The sequence below is a fragment of the Manduca sexta genome, chromosome 8, assembly GCF_014839805.1.
Source record: "Manduca sexta isolate Smith_Timp_Sample1 chromosome 8, JHU_Msex_v1.0, whole genome shotgun sequence".
NCBI classification, from domain to species: Eukaryota; Metazoa; Arthropoda; class Insecta; order Lepidoptera; family Sphingidae; genus Manduca; species Manduca sexta.
Genome location: NC_051122.1, coordinates 12,187,737 through 12,212,643, shown reverse-complemented (window position 1 = coordinate 12,212,643; position 24,907 = coordinate 12,187,737). Strand labels below are relative to the sequence as shown.

At 36.7% G+C, this 24,907-nt stretch overlaps 1 protein-coding gene across 1 annotated transcript; it reads right to left on the bottom strand.

The window, feature by feature from the left end:
* Positions 1-1,800: 1,800 nt before the first annotated feature.
* LOC115444781 (cytochrome P450 4C1) lies at positions 1,801-21,879 on the bottom strand. The gene is made up of 9 exons (XM_030170692.2): positions 21,792-21,879; positions 17,365-17,544; positions 14,707-14,816; positions 13,868-13,958; positions 12,896-13,078; positions 9,336-9,769; positions 3,281-3,449; positions 2,364-2,537; positions 1,801-1,965 (listed from the first exon to the last, which is right to left on the bottom strand). Exons 2-9 carry the CDS (start codon positions 17,513-17,515, stop codon positions 1,805-1,807), a joined length of 1,473 nt encoding a protein of 490 aa, XP_030026552.1. The 5' UTR covers positions 17,516-17,544; positions 21,792-21,879; the 3' UTR covers positions 1,801-1,804.
* Positions 21,880-24,907: the final 3,028 nt, after the last annotated feature.

The following is a 24,907-nucleotide window of genomic DNA, read 5'->3' as shown; positions in this document are numbered from 1 at the left end:
AAATGATTTGAATTGACATCTATTCAAACTGACTTTAGTATGGTCAATATTGACAGCTTGTGATTGTGTACGGAGTGGCGCTCATGATATAAAAACTCGAGTCTAACTATAACTTGGATTTGAATAAAAATATTAGTGAAATGAGTAAAATTATTTGTTGTTCAAGTAAATAAATAGGTTATAACAGTGACGTTTTGGTTGCCATTTTAGATCAGATTCTGAACAAATAGTTTATATGGACGTTCATGTCTATAGAATATACGTCAATGATTCATATCAAATAACAGCCGCATGAGTGGTTGCAGTCCATCTCGAAATGAGACCTTTACATAACAAGGCCAGTGGCGAAGGGTGAAATTTTCCAAAAAGGAACCTGACACAACATTTAGGTACTTATATGCATAAATGGGAATTACAAATTGTTTTAATGACGGTCAGATTTTAAATTACGAAAGGGAAGCCGGTAGGAATCGCGTTATATGGATCCTTCCCACAGCGTAGCACTTCCGTAGACATGCCCTTATCCTGTGTAGACGCGCTGTACCCGTAATACGTCGTAGCAGGGATGAACGACGTAGCTGTATAAATTTCTCCTTTTCCCAGGTTTTCGTTGAGATCTTCGTTCTTGCTCTTGAGGGTCTTTAATTCTTGTCTTGTATTCCATCTAGAACGTTCCATTGTTGTTCCGCGATCTCTAAGTGGTTTTTGCCTGTAAAGAAGTCCCTTTTTTATTTAATCTAAGGTACTATTTCTATTGTCATAATGAGACCTATTAGTTTATATAAACGTATGATATACCAAAATACAGGTAAGTGTGAGCTTTACATTATATCAAAAAAGGTACAAAACATTCATAAGCCAATGTACAGACTACCTCAAATTACAACCATCAAAAAACGTATATATATATACTCAATTGCCCAAGGACACTATTTTTTCCTATTACGACTCTAATAACATAAATATTACGTCCCCGCATGTAGCGCGGGGTACGCACACTTACACTTAACCATTTCATCGACAGTTCATTCACATTGCGCGTGCGCAGGCGTGGTAATCCGAACACAACACAACACTCGTGCTCTCCGAGTATTATCCGTCTCTCTCACATGTGATAGTTGCGGCACGACATCATTAAAAAAAGCGGACCGACTTATGAGTCATGACTGATCGAGCCAAGATGAATGCCTTGTAGGCTGATGAAATATGAACGGAACTTATAACTTTTTTATGTAATAGTGTAGCAACGATGTTCAACGGTATGCCTGCGTTCCGAACCCGGCTGAGGTGGTTGTGTGGATTTTTAAATATGATTTCTATGATAAGGACCATCGAAATTACAAAGACCTCTTTGTATGAATGAGTATATGTATGAATATATTACCTGCTCTAAACAATAACAAAAAAAACAATTGTATTTTTTTCTCTGTATCAAGCACTATAGTTTATACCTTAAACTGACTTTGAAAAGAGCAACACCAGAGTTTTTTGCCCGGTTTTCTCTGGTGAGAAATGCTTTCCGAACTGGTGGTAAAGTTAATATTGACGGAATCTAAATAATGTATAATATTTTACAGGTTCAAATAAATTAGTACATTTTATTTCAGTAAATTATTTTATTTCACATGACAATAATAGACATTATTTTAAAAAAGCTACATATGCATTGTAAAGTAATTTTATTGTTATTCAAATATTGTATATCTACAATTACCACATTGTTATGAACGTATAATATTAGGAACATATTTTAAATTCCTATTTTAATAACTAAATACATCTAATTCTAGAACGTTCTCCTTTCCTAATGTCTCGGTATGAACCTCACGTAGACCGGCTCCAAGGGCCTCAGGATCATGGTAGATGCCAGACCTGGTCTCCAACTCCTCACGCGCGGCTCCAGCTTGAACTCCTTGACTATTGCACTGAGTGCACACTTCATTTCCAGCATTGCGAACCTCTGACCTGCAAGACAATGCAATGTTATATGGTTTTGTTATTTAAAGAATCTTATATGGTTTTGCTATTGTAATAAAACTATTTTGCGGATTTCATTGCGTTTTTATATTATAATTTTCTCCCGACGTTTCGAAGACTTTGCAGCCTTCATGGTCACGGGGCGGACTGAAGTCAAAGTTACAATATCTACCTACATTTTACAATTGTACATTTTTTTTAGCTGTTGACAATCTAATCAACGAATGAACTTTAGTGTCTTAAAGTCCGCGATAAAGTCTAAAAAATAATTTTATTTTAATAATTTCTAACATTCATATATAGTTTAATGTTTTTAGCTGGGAGTTTAAAAGGAAGGGTCAGTCCCTTGCCAAACTGGCCGTCTTTCACCTCATTTGAAGACTTACCGATGCAGTTCCTGGGTCCGGCGCTGAAGGGCACGAACCCGTACTGATGCTTCACCTCGCCGTCCAGGAACCGCTCCGGCCTGAATAGCTGCGGCTCGCTGTACAGGTCCTCGCGCCGCTGCAGACTGTATATGTGGATGGACACCTGCGTATCTTTCTTCACTAATAGATCATCTGAAAATACACTATATATGTACTTAAAGACTCACACTTACACCTCATCCCGGAGGGGATAAGCAGAGAAGCCCACTTTCCAGTGTATTTTTTCCGGTCCATGATGTGATAGAGATTCTATCAACATGTTCGGCACACATGCTGATGCATAATGCTGAGTAAAAAATGACTATCACTTTACCTGACCCGGGAATCAAACCCGAAACCTCAGCACTGCTGTCATATCACAATACATCTAAGCCATTGAGACAATATGTCGACCTGTGCTCTAACAAAACAAACACACATCACGCTTTTATATCCGAAGAGGTAAGTAAAGGTGCAACTAGAGCACCCACTTTTCGCCATAAGTGTTCCATCCCTATTGTCATATTGGACACGATTTCCAAACCCCAGACTTATGCTGAGCAAATAACAATATCATTTTCTACGACTCGGGGAATTCGAACCTCAGAGCTAACGGTCTTACTGCGCACTCAATACAAATAAGCCACCTTGGAAATGGCAACCAAAAAATTATGAATAGGTGATATGAAAAACAATTTAGGATACACTTTAGCAGACTTTCCCGCCCTCACACCCACCACTACAACTCCTGTAAGCCAGGATCAGCAGTGGCACGCATGACACCGAGCAGTGAAGCTCGGCGAGTCTCAGAGAAAACTAATATCTCATTATCCCGCAACGGAATTAATCAAATAGAAAGATATGGAGGAGTTGGAAATATAAAATCAATTTCTCACCAATATAAAAGTCTTCATCTATTCGTCTGCCAATAAACGGCACGCTCGGGTACAGCCTTAGGCTCTCCTTAATCACAGCGTCCAAATACCTCATGTGGGAGAAATCCGACATGCCGGGCCGCCCTTCGCACTTGTCCAACAATTGTCTGCATTCTTCGTAAATTCTTTCCTAGAAGTTTGGGAATGGGCCCGATTAATAGCGGTTTCGACGCTATATCGCCGTGTGATATTAAGTTTATGAACAATACGCTATATGTTTAGCCAGAGAGGTGTTTTTCGTGTAACTTGAAGTGTACCTACTATCATGATGCTTTATTTTCTGCAGATATCAAACGTCTGTTGAGACTAACTTCAAGTCGGTATTAAAAATTATAAATAAATAAATTAAAATTGAGCAATATCGTAAGGAAAATTACACTCTATCATAATAACATAGGACATTAAATTCCACCTGATATCCTGGCTAATACTTAGTACTTATATTATTGAATACAAAATTGACTAAAAAAATTGGTAAACTATAAAATACAATCGCCATCCAATGTATGTAGGTACTGTTATCGATTTATTGCCCTAGGCTAACGAAACCTTTCTACCAATATTGATGGTATTTTAATAGCACACTTTTGTAGGTAAATTCAAAGTGTGATCTAAATTACATTTTAAACACACATCACGCTATTATCCGCGAGGGGGTAGGCACAGGTCACGCACTTTTCATAAGTGTTCCGTCCTATACCTATTGCCATATCATAACAAATTCCAGATATCGGACTGGTGTTGAGGGGACATATATTATTTTCTCAATCCGACCTGAGACATCAGAACGGCAGTCATAACACTCATGCAAAATAATTTCACCGAGGCCGTCTAGACTACATGTTATCTCACAAAATTAATAGTATATAATAATTGAGGCTACGATAATATATATTATATAATAATTGACCCATAAAGACTGCAAAGGACATTGTGGGTGTCACCAGCGGCCTTAAACGATACGAGGCCCCAGGCTAAAACAAATAAAAGATCGCCGGCTTTAATTGTTTCGTCGGTGAGATCGTAAAAAAAAGATCCTCCAAAGCACCACGGGGCCCCTGTAAACGCGAGGCCTCGGCCGGTTGCCTGGTTCGCCTCCCCCTAAGGCTGCCTCTGGTGGGTGTTCAAAGAGCGTAGGCGTCATTAACAATTTATCACGTGACCCGACGCTTATTCTCTGCCCCGCTGTTATAAAACAACGCGTTTCACGGCTCATTCACATCTGGCCGATTCCTATAATCGATCTTGACCGTCTGATTTATAGCGCAAATGGACGAACCGAATTAAATTATGTTTGAAATGCTTACAGATAAGTTTTTTTTTAATAGTAAGCTATTATCGCGTGAATGAACAGTATTTGGAGACCGATAATCTTTTTCGCATCTTGATATTGGTTTATTCCATTCAATATCAGCCCGAAGTCTGGAATTTATGCCCGATATGGCGATAGGCCCGCCCCCTATCACATCATGGGACGGAATACATACGACGGAAAGGAGAACATCAGTTGCGCCTCTGCCTATTTCATCGAGGATAAAAGACATGAGTATATGGTAACCTTTGGCAATTCACTTCACAGACCAATCTTCCTAAAATTACTACGTGAAAAATCTAACTAAAATTCATGCTAAAGTTTGTGAAGGTTCCACATGTTTGTTAGAAGTAAACGTAGTCACCGCTCAAGGGATTTGAGTGTATTTTGAAACAAGAATAGAATGTCCTGGAATTAATACAAGATATCTCGGGTAATACACAGCAGAATTATATTCCAAGAAAGCAGCCTCAAGTAACGAAAAAAATAAGAATAAACAAAGCTATTTTCGTTTTAATCCATGATTTTTATCGAGATTAACGTCGTTTCGTTTTACACAACAAAAAAGTTATTGTTATTTTCATAAATAAGTTGAAGCAAAAATTATACCAACCCAAGTCGATTACTGAAATTCTGTTTGTTATTCACTATAGTCGTATTATAATTATACATTCATATGATTAATGTTACTGGACACGTTAAATAGTATCGCCTGATGGTTACAAATTTGCACTGCCAGTGCTGAGGTTCTAAGTTCAGTCCATAATTTGTAAATTTTTTGCATTAATAAATTTATTCAGTTGTCTGCATTTAGTTACATTTATTTTTTAATTAAACGTTTCCAAAGGCTTTAATAACATCACTAGCTTTTGCTCGCGACGTCGCCTGCGGCAGAAAATTTTCCGGGATAAAAGAAAAATAGAAAGTACATATGTTCTTTTTCGAGGTCTCAAACGATCTGCATACCAATTTCATCTAAATCCGTTGGGTAGTCTTTGTGCTTATCGCGTGCAGACTTGCAGAGAGATGCGGCGAGGGAATCTTCTAATAATCTTTTTTAAAACTTGTATAAGAGGTTCAATAAAATATATATTAATATTTAAGAGATTTTGCAACATTTTTTATTGATGCTCTGCTTCTATTGGTCATAGTGTAATACAACCTACATCCATCCCCGATAAATGCGTTTTCCAACACAAAAACGATTTTTCAATTCGAACCTATAATTCCTGAGATTAGCGCGTGCAAATAAACAAACAAATTCTTCATTTATATAGTAGTATAAACTAGATTTGTGTAAGCAAATCCGCAGTAACACAAAGCAAACAGTTTGTTGAACGTCGCTTCATACTTTAAAACACAGTTCAACATATTCGATGACACGTTTACGGACTTACCTACCTACTGTGTCAACAATACTTAAGTACAGTACTCTGCAGTAAATACTGCACGTCGAACTATAAATACAATACTTTGAAGTATACATCACATAATGATTTCTTAAGTTTACGCAAATGTTAGACATTTAAAAAACTATTTTACGGAGAAAATTATAACATAGAACTGCGATGAAATCCGTAAAATAGTTTTATTGCTAAATATATCTCATATTGGCAAAGGCAGCAAAACCATACAGCCATTAACCAACCGATCGTTTTTTTAACACATATTTTAAAACATCTTATCGAAATATGTCAAAACAAATTGACAAATAGCGAATTCGCCGTCTTGATAACAATTTACAATTATTACTAATCGCAATCACTCACGGAACTAAACACAATCTAAATCTTTCTTTATCCTGAATCAAATTCAACGATTTTTGTCATATGCGATCACGTGCTAATTCAATGTCTCCAAATTTAATTTATCATTTTTAAGTCTTGTAACTTAATTACTTTCTAACAAAAAGTATTTCTAACAATAAGTAACAATTTCTTTATTCATTTTAGATCTATTGTATGCAAGAGTTATGTTTTTATTTCTAATGACAAATAAGCATACTAGGTGTAATTTTCTACCGACGTTTCGAAGACTTTGCAGCCTTCATAGTCACGGCGCGGACTGAGGAGTTAGCCGTCCTTAAGGTCAAAGTTACAGTATCTACCTACATTTTACATTTGTATATTTTTTTTATTTTTAGCTGTTGACTGACAGGTCTACTCCGAATTAAACTGCGTAAATAGGTATAAAAATCATTATTTGCCAATGTTCGATCTCTTCTTTCAAAATTTATAAGATTTCACGGCTGGTTTATTTTCTGAACCTAAAATCGAATATAGGACTACAACAGTTTTGTAACGTAAAAACGCCAGCCCTTCGACGCAACCCCTTATAACTATTTGATATCAATATTAACAATAACAAACACCACATATGCATTTCCTAGCAATCTCAATGACAATTCAATACAAAGCGATGTCTGGAACGGTCACAAACATCAATACATGACATATCGCGCAATAAATTGTTTTATATCATAAAACACGTAAGCTATGTGATTATACTGAAGCCTATACATATATAGGCAGTGGACTATTTTGACAGAATAAACCTTGAAGATAAGGTCCCTGGACCCAGACCAGTGTTAAAACTAACAAAGCAAAGTTTTAACGGAAACCTTTTGTTAGTCCCGCATCGATTGGGGAGTTACACACAGTGAATGTGGGGACCTTTTTTGCACCTAAGCGACTGGAAAGAGTTACAGCGAACGTGGGGCCTTTAAATGTAGTTTTGTGAAAGTCAGATTGGTCCATATCACAGGCTTGGTTGAGCAGATGCTCCTTACCGCTATTTTCAATAAACGATCCCAAACGCTTTTTTCGATCTATCTCTAAAATGGACCAGTCAGGACAAAGTATTTTTGACATGCTTACAAATAAGTTATTTTGATTGGTTCATTCTCGGAATTGAAGATTGAGATTAGGATCGCCTATTAATTACACGGCTGTTAATTACTAAAAAAAAGTACCGATCGACAATAATATGCATAAGCTGTTCAGCGGTTGCCTTTGAAGCAACTATAGAGTAAACTAATCTGGTGATAACTTATTGGTAGTGGAATTATTATAACTGCCCGGATAAAACCAAAAGGCGCAGTGGCCTACGTAACTATGTTGCGTTCCAGAATCAGTCAGTGTTTATCCTGTTATGAACAGGCCGGCATATTTAGGCCAATCGACCCTGAACCACAGTCCAGTTACCATCAAGTGTCATCAATCACCTCACTGTGTCCGTATAAAACCACGTCACAACAATATCTATTGTTTCTCTCAACTCGTATCAAAACAAACAACTGTTTATGGCCTATATTGATAGATAGCGAATGTACCGAGAAGTACAAAGTATCAAGTCATACTTTATCTAAATCTTTATATCACACGAATCACTCACCATAAAACGATGTTCGTAATTCAAAGTTTTAATTTAACAACAATAAGATTTTATTACTGGTATTATATAGTTACCTGATTAGACAAACTCTACGATCGATGCAATTCTGTTTTCCAGAAAAGACTTAATGTAATTGTAATTCTATTTTGAAAAAAAAAGTTATTCGTAGCAAATTATTGAAACAAATGAAAATTGTCGAAACCGTTCAAAACCTCCCGGGGAGCTAAACATTTCTTAATCTTTCCTATTTGTTATCCCTTTCCATTAAGGTTAACTGCGTATTATCTTATGCCCGGTTTCTGAGATGCTGTTATCGGTAGTTTATGTATTCGTTGGCGCTATTGGATCGATAGCCCCTGAAACTGTGTTTCTGAATCACGCACCGTAAGACAAACTCAGCTTAGACTAAGTTTAACTTGAGTAGCAAATTTTTGCCACTCATCAAATATTTGATGCCTCGTTTTGTGACAATCGACGTAAGTTCATACATAATATTTACATTATTTAGAAACATTACTATTTCATACCAGAAGAGAGTGAATTACCTACTCACATATTGAATATAAGCAGTTCATCAGTCTGAATCAGAAGTACTGGTATTCTTTATCAAATTCTTTTGAAAGGTTTACAGACGAAGAATTTCAAATTAAATATTGCTTTGACAAAGACACTAATACACTTAAGTGATTTTATCAGCCTACTCTCGCTCTACGTTACGCAAATATTCACTCTCCGTGTTACAACAAATCTTCATTACGACTCTACACTACATGTACTTCTCAAGTAGTAATTTATGATGATATTAATGTTAACCATTATATCACGAGTGGTATATAAAGTAAGCAAGGAGATAGCAAAATTATCTAGTATGTATATAGGTATGCCAAATTGTTCTAAATCTGAAAGAAATAAAGGGTATTATTTTATATGGCTGGATATTCTAATGTAATTGGCTGGATAGATGATGCTCATATACCAATTCAATCTTCTGGAGGTGAATCAGCAGAATTATTTAGAAATAGAAAAGGTTTCTATTCTGTTAATGTAGAAGCTGTGTGTGGTACAAAATTAAACATCCGACATAGATGCTCGCTAGGATGGATCAGTTTGACTTTTTTTTTAAAGTCGGCAATGTTGTCACTCATCAACCTCAGCCTCAACCTGATTAAAAGTTTAACTAGGAAATCCAGAAACCGGGCATTTATGCTACTTTTATAGTTTACGAACACTGAGTATCACCTACTTAATGGTCTAACTATTTCTGCTACAAAAAAACAATAAACCTTTACCGACAAGGCGTTCTCACATTACCTGGACGTCTTCATGATCCGCAATCAGCATGAGACAGAAGGTCAGCGCTATAGCAGTCGTATCATGACCCTCGAACATGAACGTATTCACTTCTTCTCTGATACCTTCTAGATCAATCTCCTCCTTATCCTGAGCCTCTAGAAGCAGATCTAGCATCGCCATTCTCTTCTTCATTCCTTCCGGATCCACTTCATCTGTACTGGTCATCTTCTGTCTCCTTCTGTTTGCGATCACGTTGTCAGCGAAGGAGTGAACAATGTTTAAACATTTGGTAAACTGTTTCCCGATGGGTGACATTTTGTAGAGGAGGTCGTTATGGAGCCAGATCCTGGTCAGTCGGCTCAGGAGTAGATTCCCGATCTTCATGATGTTGTTTTTGTATTCGAGTGACGCCGCGGATTTGTCCATGTCTAACTGTGTGCCCATTGCTGTTTCTGTAATCAAAATATATTTAAACTGTTTCTCTAACCGCCTTAGTTGCTATATTGTATTACGATACGAATCCATTGCTGAGGTCTCGAGTTCAATTCCCGCTCGGGCAAACTGATATTGGGTTTTTCTACTAAGTATCAGCCCGGAGCCTGGAATTTGCACCTGTTATGGAAATAGGCTCGTCCCATATCACATCATGGGGCGGAATACACACGGCGGAAAGTGGGAGTTCCAGTTCCGCCTCTCTCTACCCCTTTAGGAATTAAAGTCTTGTATATGTGTGTTTATTTTGACCATATAAAATTCTTTTATGGTGTATAAACTACTGTATGGTAGTCAGTAACGTAGCTTCTTATAAGAGAAGCATAATAATAATAATATCAGCCCTGTATTATATACTTGCCCACTGCTGAGCACGGGCCTCCTCTACTACTGAGAGGGAATTGGCCTTAGTCCACCACGCTGGTCTAGTGCCGACTGGTAGACTTCACACACCTTCGAAATTCCTATAGAGAACTTCTCAGATGTGCAGGTTTCCTCACGATGTTTTCCGTCACCGTTAAAGCGAACGATAAATTCACAAAGAATACACACATAACTTTAGAAAAGTCAGAGGTGTGTGCCCTTCGGATTTGAACCTGCGGACATTCGTCTTGGCAGTCCGTTCCACACCCAACTAGGCTATCGCCGCTTTTTAAGAGAAGCATATTCAAAAGAAAATCAAGTAATACCATAGATTAAACACAAACTGACAAACTTTACTAGTTTATAATAAACAGGTAAAGTTAATGTAGACAGAACAGGTTTTAAACAACTTAACATAAAATTAGTATATCCCTCGTATATACGAGAAACCGTCTGACAAAGTACCACTGTTTTATTCAAGTTTGCCACTAAGCAAATATGTATGGATGCAATGTAATTTCTAATTGACACTCTATATTACTTACATAATATAAACTTCTTATCCATCTAAGACAGCAGCTAGGATGCCCTTTTGCAATCGTTAAAGCTAACAGAAAACAAATAGTATAAGAATAACATATACTATCGATAAGTCTATCTGTTGAATATATCATTTCCATACATAACGTTAGCGTTAGCGATTGTAAAAGGCATCTTTACTACAACCCCTGTCCTTTCATGTAAATAAACTAGATCACGATAACATATTAATTATAGAAATAAATGATTCATGTAGACATATGCGTGATAATGATTGAATTCGTAAAACAGGTAGAAGATAATTATTAATAACATAATCAAAAATATAATCTGTGATTATTATGATAAGCTATTGACCTCGGTTCCGCCCGCGTCATAAAGTATTTCGGGCTAAAGTTTCCCGTTATAAAAGTCACGCTATATATTTTCCCGGGAGCCTATGTTCTTTCCAGGGTCTCAGACTGTCTCCATACCAAATTTCATTGCTACAATAAATATTTAATACAAGAATTGCTACGGAATGTTACTTGGTGATAGACTGTTCATATTTTACTTAAAAAAATATACGTTATTTGTCAAACTATTTCCAATAATATTCCTTTCACAAGCTGACATACAAAACAATGTGTTTGCATTTCGTATTCCTAAATAGGGGATTGTCTTATTTCGAATTCACACCGGAAACAAACAGCCACTGAATAAATGAAGACGAGATCATTTTGTATCCCCAAACCTTTAATCTCGCTCAAACAGTGCCCCAGAATAATAAAATAAGATTACCATTGTAAATATCAATTTAATGTATACTAACACCATCACTATGATAGATTTGTTTACTTTCCGCTCCGCTGTATAGCTGACAGTCCTTTAACAGAGACTTTAATAGGCATGAAATAAAGTCTATTTTCATCGATACTTTTTTGACACCCTAACATAACATATATTTTGTGACTTTGTTTTGATTATATTAAAGTGTTGACATTGCGAAAGTTATTAATATTTTAATCAAAACACACACACGCACTCTTTTTATTACCGAGGGGATAAGCAGAAGTGCAACCAGGGTACCCACTTTTCGCCATATGACTTTAGTCCCATGATGTGATAGGAGACGAGGATATTACTACATCGAGCACAAAGTTGAGCCTCCGAGCCGATACTGATCAGAAAACCTCATTACCACTGTGCCCGACCCGGGATTCGAACCCTAGATCTCAAGCGGTATCATACCGCGCAAACAACTACGCCACTGAGACAATCCATCAGAACCATCCAGTTCTTTATAATTCCAAGCAGTGGCGGATTTGCAGTCCTAGCCGCTGTAGGCCTGAAGCCATGTACCGCCCCGTTCTCAGCACCCAAAATAGTGATTAGAAATATTATAATCGTAAGGTACGCGAGCCTTTAATACATTAAGATACTTTGCACTTGAGTTATTTCTTGCAACCATCAGTGATTTTTTGCCGCGCTAGGCCCGGCCCTACTGCGCCTTAGGGCAAATCCGCCACTGATTCCAAGTATTACAACTACTTCATCATGGCGGGTAGCACTATACGAGGTCTTAGCTAATTTCGTAAATAATTTGTTAATTAAAGTCGCAATTTAAAATACTGTTAAATTTGTTCGTGGACGTTCTTTGACAATCATTCACTGTGTTATTAGAGCAGACGAGTACGTCACAAAGCGTGTTCAAATACAATTATAACCATTGTTCCCCCGCTATTCGCTTCAACTTTTGCGAGAAAAACAATCCTAACACTTCTTAAAAGCGTTGTCATAACAACAAAAGCTTTTGATCCTGACTCTAGTTTTGTAACAATGTGCGCCAAATATTCAAACATTTAATAATCCTGTATGGTTAACAAACTTTACAAATTTTTACATTCATAACAGTAAAATATTTAATCGAACTTCGCAATAATTTAATTTGCATTAAAATGCGTTCAGCCGTTAGTATTTATATTGGTGACTTAAAATTAGGTAAGTTTACTCCAAGTCAATTGATCGCTGAAAAGAAAATATTAATGTATAGATTATCTGCACCTTCCTTTAATGCACCTACCATGATTATCTCTGCACCACCCTAAGGTTAACTGATAGAAAATGCCTATGACATTAAGTCCGCCATTTTACTTTTGTACATGAAGTGCTAAATAAATAAACAATCTGAATAAGGAACTTACCGCAAATAGTGTAGAGTGTAAAGTCGCTTAGCACAGGTAACAAGTCCACATCTCTCCCCTGCGTCTGCCTGAGGACTTCCACCAGGTTGCGGCTCTTTTCCTCCATCACCACGTAGAAACTCTTCAGGATATTGAAGTGGAACGTTGGAGTAAGGATCTTGCGTCGCTTGTGCCATTTATTGCCTGAGAAAGATAGTCATCAGATTACAACGCATTGCAGAAGTGTAGTGATTAAACACAATCCAGTCATCATGATAATACAATGGCGCAATGATCCAGGACATGATCTCCCTGTGAGGCAAATTTCATCCAAATCCGTACAATGGTTTCTAAGTTTATTTCGATCAAATATCATATGTATACCTAATAGTAATAAGAAGTAAATTACATAGGAGGTAGACCGGGTAAGAATAACCATAAAAAAACCCAAATAACCGACTGTCAAATAGATTTTTTTTTTTTATTTATTTATACACCATGATTTTATAGTCGTTGTGGTAAAAAATAGTGAATTAATTGTACTGCTGATAATTAAAAAAATTTAGCTTTTGGTAATATTTTTCACTCGTTCGAGTTTGATAATGATAGTAACGTCGCGGCAATTATTCATAGTTATGAATGGCACCGAACGTAGTAGTACGTGAGATTTAGTAGCATTACCACGAGTTTTAATGTTCATAAAAAACATATTTTCATTTTATTACAATGGTATTTTTTTAACTCTGTTATTAATACAGAATTAAAAATTTTCGGTGCATATATTATGAACACTAAACAATTAACAAAGCGACGTTAAACAAAATAGATATTAATTTTAACATTTTCATATCTTTTGTCTAATTCCAGTTGAAATATACGTAATGGGAGACTTGGACATCGTGATTCGAGTCCCAAATAGCATGTTTTACCTGCCACAAGACACCAAGGTAACTACTATCTACCAAGCCGTAAATTAAACCATTGTTTCAGTACCTGAGCTTAATAATAATCCTGTGCCGAGCCACGACTCCAGGAACGTATAAGGCGTGCTCTTCGTTATGTTCCGGGAATGGCTCAGCAAAATCTATAGAGAAGACACTAATTAACAATCATATTAGTTTATAAAAGATAAGAGTAGAATTCGTAGTCGATCAACTAAAGTTTTGTTAATTTCTGGATGGCTGAATGAATGCATTTTTGTTATTGGTTTGAATGACGAGACTACTCGCCGTTCGCCTCATGGTAAGTTATACGACCGCCAATAAACAATAGAAACACCATCCAACACCTTGATTTACAAAGTATTGTTTGGTATTCCACTGCGCTCGCCATTCTGAGACATGAGAGGTTAAGTCCAGTAGATAAACTGTCTACAATGTTGTTCAAACCAGAACACAACAGTGACTACACACTGTTGCTTTGCGGCAGAAATAGAGATTGCGGTAGCACTTATCCAGATGGACTCTTACATATGAGAGATGATGATGATGATACTTACATACCTGCCACCAATAAAAAACAAAATAAACACACAAAAATAGACGGATTTTCATACCGACATGGTAAAGTAACACCACTGTACCTGATGCCAAGCGGAATCGGATACGGATAGCGTCGACTGACGAGAGATGATTATCCCTCGCTAGACGACACGATTATGCCGGCCTGTTTGAAACCGGATGTATATAGGCTGGTCAAACGCGACACACTTACGTAGACCACTATAGTAGGTTTTAGACTTTGTGTACCGTGGTCGCTATACGGCGGATACAAATTTCTTACCACAAGCAAAGGATACCAGCGTTTCCAATGAACTGTGGTAATCCACTTACCTCCACATCATGAGGACTGCTGGTGTGCAGCACCCTGGTATTCAGCATCTTTAGCACAAACCGGTCCCCGTACTTACTCGTTAATTTCAACATAGTATTGAACAACATATCTGTAAAAAAATATACAATATTAATATATAGTGCAATTGTTGATGAAGATTTAGGTTAATAGTACATCACGGTTTTATGTAAATTGACTGAAATATAATAATTACTGTGAAGAAGTCGCGTGGTTGAAAAAATTCTCGTGGGTCTGGATTTACGCGGGAAAAAAATTGTAGCACACTGATTTCCACGCGGGCGAAGCCACAGGCACAGCGAGTAATAGTATAAAGTGCAACTTTACCAAGAAGTTCTAATGACGAATGTCTTAACCGCCTAACTAATCATTTTTGAACACATTCCCGTTTTCTGTATTTCCTAAACTCGTAGGATCATCATCATCATCAGCTTATTGCAGTCCACTGCTGGACATAGGCCTCTTCCAGGATACTAAACACATACCCCCTTATTCACAGAGGCTATTTATCTAAGGACGGAGTATTGATGTGATAACAAGTCTTTCTCAGGTTTGTTTATCTGACAGCCAACTAGATTCAAGTTGTATCTCAATATTAGCCAATCACAATAGCCCTATGTCTACGCATTGCGAAGGCTGCCATGCCGTCAGCACTGAGAAACAGACTTGTTATCACAGCAAAGATAGACCTTAGATAAATAACGTCTATAAATAAGGGGTTAGGATATACTCATAAAATGCATTGTCGTGAACACAAGCATTTCAAATAAAAATCGTTCCTACATGAGAAATTCAATCTAGTCGTAACAGCGCGTTATGTAAACATGCATGGAACTGTCACGTGCACCGTATTACATTGGGAATAAGGCAGAAAATAACATGAAAATACAATCACTGCGAATACGTATTTGTAGAACAAGTAGGAAAGATCTTCAGGGATTCAATGGAAACTAACTCATACGCTTAACTTTTTATCCGTTTAATATGATAGATGATACACACATCCCGTCTTTATCCATAAAAGGGTGAATGAATCCCTCCTAGCCGAATTTCGGCCACGGCGGCCAATCTCAACAATGATCAGCTAGTCACGCAGGATATATTATAGAGCACAAGTGTGTGCGCAATACAAGGGAGGAACGCTCTGTTCCTTCACTCTCATAGTTCGGTGAGACGGCAATCCGACATGACCGAAGAGAGATCAGGCGCAGGACCAACGGCTTTACGTGCTTTCCGAGGCACGGGGATATCACACCACCAACTTCCTGACTCCGAACTGCAACTGAGTAATTTTTAATATGAAAAAACCCAGTCACATTTCTTTTGGCCCGATCCGGGATTTGAACCCAGGACCTCAGCACGGTAGTCGTACTTGTGCTGTGTACAGTTACAACTACGCTACCGCGGCAATCGAAAAGGTAGGGGGTAACCAAAGTACTCAGTTAACGCCATGTCTATTGTGTCCCATGTGATAGGTAGGGAGCCTATTGTTATACCTGGCACAAATTACCGGCTCCAGGCTGATACTCAGAAAAGACTTATATCACTGCTCGACCCGGGATTCGAACTCAAGACCTTAGTGCGATATAGTCATAGTTAGTGCGTTATAGTATACTAACTAACTCACCAAGTATAACTATAACACAATAATAATACTACCCAAGGCAGTCCTAACTGCTAGCTTTCCTTATACTAGAAGTAAGGTTACAGATGCGACTCTGTTCTTGATTGTAAATATAACGTGTCATTCACTTTGTACAGTCAGCCCCAAATGTAGCTTAACAAATTCAAAACTTTAAACCCCTTTTACACAATAATTCAATCAGAAAATTATTTTTTCTTTACTTGTACTAAAGTAACCTCTTTAAAGTTCATATTAGTGAAGGAAAAACTATTTTCAACGAACACACAAATGTTTAAAGGTGGTTTGAAATTTTGAATTTGTTCAACCACTTTTAGAGCTGATTGTACTTTACCATATTTGTACATAACAACAAGTGTGTTCGAAACAGGTTGATTTCGTCTTTACAGAATCGTTTGAAGGTCGACCCTGGACTGGTTTGGAATTATATTCCATTGTGTTTTGTTACTTGTCATTTGTTTTTGTATATTATTATTTCCTTAGAATGATGATCGCCTCGGAATTCCAACCCGGAACTTGAGCAGTGTCATACCGCGCACGCAACACAACTACGCCACAAAGGGCGTCGCTAAGGGGGAACAGGGAGGGTTGTAATTCTTAAATAAACCTTTTAAGAATCCATGTAATAGAAGGATCGATATATGTCGAGACGTGTTGATGGTTTCAAGGTTGTTTATTATACTGCTGTCATTATATACTATACATTATATGGTTTATATACTAAGTACACACACTATAAGGTAGCTGTAACCCCCCCCCCCCCCCCTCCACGCCTCCGCGATACAGGTTCTAAAACTCGAATGAATTCACCAAATTCATTCCTAATATACCTTACGCTCGATTACGCTCTGCTCTGTTATTGTTAAAGCAGGAGAGGAGAGGACCTTTACCTACAATTCATACTTTTCTCATTCTCCATATCAACTTGACCCCCCCCCCCCCCACTCCGGCGACGCTCTTGTCCGCCACCGAGATGATACCATTAAGTATTACATACCCGGGCCAACATTCACAAACTCCAGGGCATTGCCAATGCCAGGGAGCCGGGGCGGACCGGGCAGATCGTCCAGAGGGTCCCTTCCATGAGCCCGGTATGCCCAGCGGAATATTAATACCACTAGTATCACCAATATAATGATCAGCATCATCGTCAAAAGAGTACTCAACGGCTTTACATCTGAAAAAAAGCGATAATTCACATTAATATCAACTTAAAACAAAATATAAAACTTAGGACCGTGTGTACCATCATTATAGGTGGATGCAACGTGATATGATGATGATGTGATGAAGATAATGATTTGAAATAAGTATAATAACATATTGATGATATCAATACCACTCTAGACAAGGCAGGAATATGATTAACAAAGAACTGCATAGCACGGCGCACATATTCCCGAAAGATCACTTGTCAAGTTTCTATCTTCAATATTCTTCATACAACAAGGTTCCAGTGGCTAAGGGTTCATAAACCGCCTTTCCCATTATGTAAAATATAACTATAATCATTAAAACGATTTGCAGACCGCCTTTTGCATATTAGTTAGTTAGCGTGAAATTTTCCAAAAAGGAAACCGAAATAAAATATAGGTACTTATGCTATATTATAATTAGATTTCAGTCCTTTTTAACTTTAGATGTTTTTTAGAGTTATAAATATTAATTAATTAATTTAAATAGTTTGCTAACATTCATAAAATCGGGTTATATAATTTAAATACCCTACGCCACTAGGTTGCGGTACGTATGAATGGACCGACGAACATGTAACAAGAAAATGCAAGGACGTTTAACTGAATTTTCCTTAACCGTCGGTCGGAGATGGAATTAAATAATAAATTAATAATTTATCAATTTTCGGTTTGACTCCCATTTCAAATACCTTAACTAAAACACTATAAACTAAAACACTAAACACTAAAACATGCCTGTAATTAAAATTGTACCAGATGTAGACATTACTAATTAGTTTTCCTCGTCCTCTTTTTGTGTGTTACCCAATTACCGGGTATCGTTTGTTAGTTTTTTTGGGTTCTGTAGCTCAAAAGGAAGACATAAAAGACCACTTTGTTGTCCGTCTATGAAGACCCCATTTCACAAGACCGCGGAAGGTGCCGAAATTTATATTAAACTAGCGACCCGCCCCGGCTTCGCACGGGTGCAATGCTGATACTAAATACACTAAAGAAAAAATGTGAACGTTGTATATAAAAACATAGCGGCCCGCTCTGGCTTCGCACGGGTATAACAGGACAAAATAACAGTATTTCTCCACTATTTAATGGATGTTATTATACATAATATATACCTTCCTCTTGAATCACTCTATCTATTAAAAAAAACGCATCAAAATCCGTTGCGTAGTTTTAAAGATTTATGTATACAAAGGGACATAGGGACAGAGAAAGCGACTTTGTTACCGTTGATTTCGAGTCATGAAATTTATAAAGAAGTAATGTCTTACAACACATATAAAGGAAAAATTTGAAAACCGTAAATACATATTTACTTTTATACCTAAGTATATCTAAATACCTTTTATTAGTTTGTACCGAACCCACGGTACACGAATCCAGCTCGCATTTGTCCGATTTTATGTGTAGATTATGATTCTTTCAGCATTTTTTATCGGTAAAAAGATTTCACTAATAGGGTTTTGGGGTGGGCTGGGTTCAAGGTCCACTATTTGATATTTAATACATTGCTACATAGGAAAATGTCCCCTTATAGGCCTCAATGTGAATTTACAACCAAGAAGTATACAAACTAAACTATGTGCCTAGGACTGCGGGAAATGTCCCCCTGTGCATTCGGTGTGGACACCGAGTGCACAAGAATTACCCTAGGAGGAAAAGTGAATATTAGGTTTGTGGCTTAACAGGGTCTTATAGCCATTGACCCCAACATGACCGTCCAGTCACCCCTGCAGGCTACGCGGTAGTGGAAAAGACTGCACTTTCTCCACGAAACCAAAAACAGAGGTACAGAGGTTGGCTTAAATTCCAAAACATGTTTGAAAATGAACTATTTATAAGCCTCTGCATCGACCTAATTCGCACTCATTGGCACGATTCGCATGAAACGTACATATTTGCGAGCAAATACAAATGTTTATTGAGTGGTATACTTGATGTTCGCGCGATCAGCAAATTTTTTTAAAGTTCCAATGGCACTAGCGTAGTTTCTTGTTTCAATTTTTAATTTTAATGACGCTATTAATTGGATAGTTTTTATGTTTCATTTTGTGTATTATTTTATATGTACCAGAAAATTATATAAAATAGGAAGTCTTCTGTGAAATTAGCATCAAAATTGTGAAAAATGAAGCAGTTACTCTTATTTCAATTATTGTTGCGAGCAAAGTAGGGACGTGGTAGGATTATTGCCTTATCTCTTTCTCACGCACGTAGCGTTATGGCCGGTGACACTCGGTGACGTCACAGTTTGTATTATGTATTTAACAACAAAACCTTCCAACCAATTTCAGTTTTATAACTCGTTTATTATTGCCTGGTTCTAGAAATATATTTTTGCCGTAGATTTTGGATAACATACGTTTTATGTGAATGTATTTTAAAAAAGTATTCAATATTTTAATTTAATCTTTGAAATATAGCAAATTATAGTCCTAAATTCATTCATGTCGTTTAAAAAAGAATTCGTCTTGTTATGGTAACAAAATGTTATGGTAACCTTCATTTATCATCAGCTTTTATCTATCAGTACTGACTTCACTACACAGCTGACATTAACCGCCAAGAAAATGGGAACTAATAAGACACGTTCCATCCCATGACAATCAGCATGTTGCATCCCATAACATTTCGTATCCATCACCTCAGTTATGCCAACCTGCTCTGTTGCGTGTAAAAGCAATGTTGTGATAACTACCAAAACACTATCAAATTTTATAACACCGTTTCACTACAATATTAAAATACATTTACCTTAAATGCCACATTTTCTGTGTGGCATTTGGCAAAATTAATAAAGTTTGAAAACCAAAGCGTTCGTGGTCGCTCGTCGCACGATGGTTGCTAGCTAAATGAAATCTCAATAAAGAGCAATGGACCATAAAAGTTTGTGTCCCACTTCATTATCACGATCGTTCATATATACTATGGGTAGCAGTCGCACAGGGTCCATATAACCAATATATGGACGCTTATAGCCCGGATAGCGACCACCGTACACAAGGTGTTAAAACCCGCCATAATAGCCCACGTAAGTGTGTCGCGTTCCGGGATCAGCCTGTGTATACCCGGTTCCAATTGGCCGGCATAATTATGTCAACTTACGAGAGAGATTGGCCCTCGGCATTTTATGGGTCCTATCAAGTGCAGTGGGTACTGGGGACTCTTTGCTGTGTCAGTATATTTTTTTTTTAAATAACCCGATTCGTGCCGTTTTCGATTTCATTATTTATGTAAAATTTAATTATCATAAAACAATTTGCAACCCGCATTTACACATATTAATACCTATGTTGTGTTAAGTTACCTTTCCTAAAATAAAACCCTTCGCCACTACTGTGTAAAGCTTATTCGAGTGTATTCACAGTCATATTTATTTACCAAGTTTTTATTGCCAATAGTCTAAATAGGGTACAGCAGTTACATGTTGAAAAATCTACGTCCCTGGGTGAGAAATCGTCCCTTCGAATTATAAGAGACATGCAGTGCACTTTCTTATAATTCGAAGTTGGGGTGACAATGTTACCGTTTAGAAGCAATAACTCTAGTAAAAATAATGAAAATACTATACGTGAAATAAAAATACGGATAAATTCAGAGATTTTTTTTATCTTTGAACACTTGTTTTACGATTACTTGACATAAGACATTTAAATTATATTAGAACTTAGAGGTTCTACAACAACAACGCTCGCGAGCAACTCGTTCGTCTCGTCGTTTAGTTTAAAAAAACATCGTAAAGGCTCATTCCGAAAAGTCCTGTTCGAGTGTCAACTATTACACAACGAATTTAGTGCAATAAGGTCGCGTATTACAATTATAACTGTCATTGGATGCGAAATCATTGTTAACCGAAAGCTTACATAATAATTGTAGCCATTATTCCATCTTCGCAGTTTAATGAATGGCTGGGAGACATAACACTCAAAACGTTGAGCACGAAGCCATGTAGTTTATAATTAACACTATGGTGTAAAAAAGAAGTATTTCTAAACAAGTTCTAAATATACAGTCTTAATTATAAAAATTTCGCAAAGCTATGCTTAGTTAAAACACAAATTTACTCGATCGGTTGTAAGTCAAAACCCGCCATCTTGCCTCTTAATAAGGTTTAAACTAGGAACTGGGGATATTTTTGACAGCTATTTAAGCAATTCTTAACCACCTCTTAACGCTAAAACAAGTTTATAAGTAAGACTGATAATTCTTAATAATAAAATATACTTACCAAAAGTACACCGGCAGCAAATCCTTGATATCAAATTAGTTTTGTTTTTCACAATTCATTATTACAAAGTGCGTTTCGATCAATGGTTTACTGTAACACTAAAGTACTCAAAACCAGAAGATATTAAAAATTGTTTTAATTACAATTAACCAATACCACAAAACATTAATGTGTGCAAACTCGTTTTTCGTATAAACGGTGGCCAGGGCCGATAGTTTTATCATAATAAAATTATTGTACATGGATGCATTACGATGTTTTTAGATTATTTAATATAATATTTTTCTCACTTTCATGTTTCTTTTTTATGTAAATTACATCCAGTAGTTACATTATAGCCAGTGTAATTACTGGAGATAATAAGACTTACTTATTGATTTATTTGAACAGCCAACAAAACATACACTTTACATAGTTATTTGTTACAATTCAGTAAGTAATTGCTGCAGTGCTGTTTTAATTACTGGCTGTCACAGCATGAACATATTATTACATAACAAAAAACAATTGGCTGCACCATAAGTGCAGTATATTCTGAATATAAAACTAGATTTAGGTTTCAACAAGCGAGTTCAATATTATTTTTCTATGAAGATGGGAAGTGAGCCATTAAATATGTCAATACAATCAGATTTTTCTACAATTCGGTTGTATAATCTGGATAGGCGAGGGACAGGCGACTGGCTACCAAGGCTTTTTCTACTGAATCTACAATTAAATAAGGGAAGTTGGTTTCTAGGGATTTTAGTAGGTACCTACATTAAGAGAAAATTTATTGAGAGGTGGAAAATCTATATCACCGTTGACTATTTTATATCAAAGCATCAAAGTAAGTTGATCTCGCCTGTCTTTCAAAGTTTGCATTTCAAAGTATTTATTTTTATCAGTGTAAGTTTTGACATGTTTGGATGGACTTAAGGCGATACCTCAAGGTCCATTTTCATACATTTTGTTTCACCTTTAATCTGGGTAACTAAACAAGTATTGGCAAGTAAAGAATTTAAATTCACGTCTAGTTAGTGATTAGTTCTCGCAGTTGAAAGAAAAACGTAAAAATAATTAATAAACATGGATATTTCGGCCTTTAAAATTTAATATGACGAAATTAACGAGGAATACCAAACAATACTTTGTAATTTAAGGTGCTGGATGGTGTTTCTACTGTTTATGGGAGGTCGTATCGCTTACCATCAGGCGAACGGCGTGCTCGTCTCGTCATTTAAAGCAATAAAAAAAACATAAAGGCTTAATATAAGGTCATAAGTGAATGTCATTGCCAACTACTAGTTTTAAATGTAAAAGTGTTCCTCTTCATTCAAGCAGCAAATACACTGATAATCGTTTCAAAAAAACATGTTTCCTGTTAGTTCATAGCTCCCAATGAAAACTCGTGTTGGACATAAGCAAGACTGTATAGTTTGACGTACACAGTTCGTACTTCGTCGAGATAATTAACACAATGAAATGGAGGACGAGCTCGCCAGTGAAGCACAAGTTAGACTCCCAATCAAGTTGCGAGCAATATTTCGAGTAGGAATTATAACTGAGCTGAAGGAAGATAGAATATTAAATTTTATAATTATACCGTCGGTAACCGTACCTACTGGACGATTATCAACTAATTGTAAAGGTTTTATTGACATTATCATTAAACTAATTATTTTTAAAAGAACAACCTGCATAGTTTGGTAGAAGGAAGCAACAGTTGCCTCTTGCTAAACAATATAATATATCGACAGCGACCTAAGTTTGATTCTCAGGTCAGGTAATATGTAATGTAAGTTTTCAGTGTAATAAATCATGTGTATTCTAATTAAGATTCAGTATCATAAGTAATTACGGTAATGACATTCCAAAATAAACAAACAAACATGAATACTTCAAACATAATACGTATCGAACCGTTAAAGCGAAATAACTAGGAAAAATTCTAATCAAACAAATCTAAAGGAAAATACACATTAGTAAATTATCAATATTTCCCGCCATATCATGAGAATACATCTTCGATAAAAAAAAATACGAGGAAATCAAAATGTTCAGTCACTTTTGGAAATTACTAAAAGATAAGTTATAATTAGATCAGATAACATAATTGAGTCATTAATTAATCTATTAGTCATTATTATAGCATGATTAATCAGAAGGTGATCATTTCCAAAAAGTACACAAAGAAAGGGTCAATTCGATGGTTAAATTTTTATCACCCCAACTTTGAATTATAAGAAACTGCACTGCGCGTCTTACCTATGAATGTAGATTTTTCAACATGTAACTGTTATGCCCTATTTAGACTATTGGCGAGTAACCAGGCGAATAAATATGACTGTGAATCAATGACGTTTTACAAATAGACGCGTCATATACTAACAAAATGGCACATAAAAACGGCGCAATATTTGCTATATTCACGTATCTGTACATATAATTAGAAATTGGCTCGAAGAAGGAATAAAAAGACGCAGAATACATTCGTTAGAAAAGGATATATATACATCGACAGTTACGTAACAACGTTAGTGCCGCACGCTCATTGGCCGTTAAGTCGGGCAATTACCTTACCTTCTTCTTGCCAGTATTGAGCTCGGACAACGTATCTATGTAATAAAAACATCTTAGCTGTGAATAATGAGTAACGAATACACGCGAATAAGCTTTATACATCAGTGGTTTTATTTTTCGCAAGGTAACCACACAACAGATGGGTATTAATATGCATAAATATGATGTGCAAATTGTTCTTATGATAATTAGCTTTTATATAAATTACGAAAGGAAAGTCTATATGGATCCTTCACTACTGTTATTTACACAAGAATATGATGCCGTAGAAATTCTCAGAAACTAACCATAACATGATTTTTTTTTTATATGTGCACTGCCAAGTGACCCCTGCACCCAATGGTAAGTGGAGTGGGGTCCAATAGAATGTCCACTGACGAGAGATGATTAATCCCCGGCAGTCGACACAATTATGCCGGCCTGTTGGAACCGGCTATACACAATCTGATCCCGGAACGCGACACACTTATGTGGGCCACTATGGCAGGTTTTAATACCTCGTGTCGTCGTCGTTATCCGAGCGGATAGCGACCACCGTAAGTACTTCTCGAGGA

What these genes read in the sequence shown, in the direction of transcription:
- LOC115444781 (XM_030170692.2), bottom strand. Translation starts at nt 17,515, where the DNA reads ATGATGCTGATCATTATATTGGTGATACTAGTGGTATTAATATTCCGC. An exon ending in GTTTGTGAATGTTGGCCCGG is followed by an intron (nt 14,817 to 17,364) that starts GTATGTAATACT and finishes ATTTTTTTACAG; the next exon opens with ATATGTTGTTCAATACTATG. An exon ending in CGGATCATGAAGACGTCCAG is followed by an intron (nt 3,450 to 9,335) that starts GTAATGTGAGAA and finishes CCAAACTTCTAG; the next exon opens with GAAAGAATTTACGAAGAATG.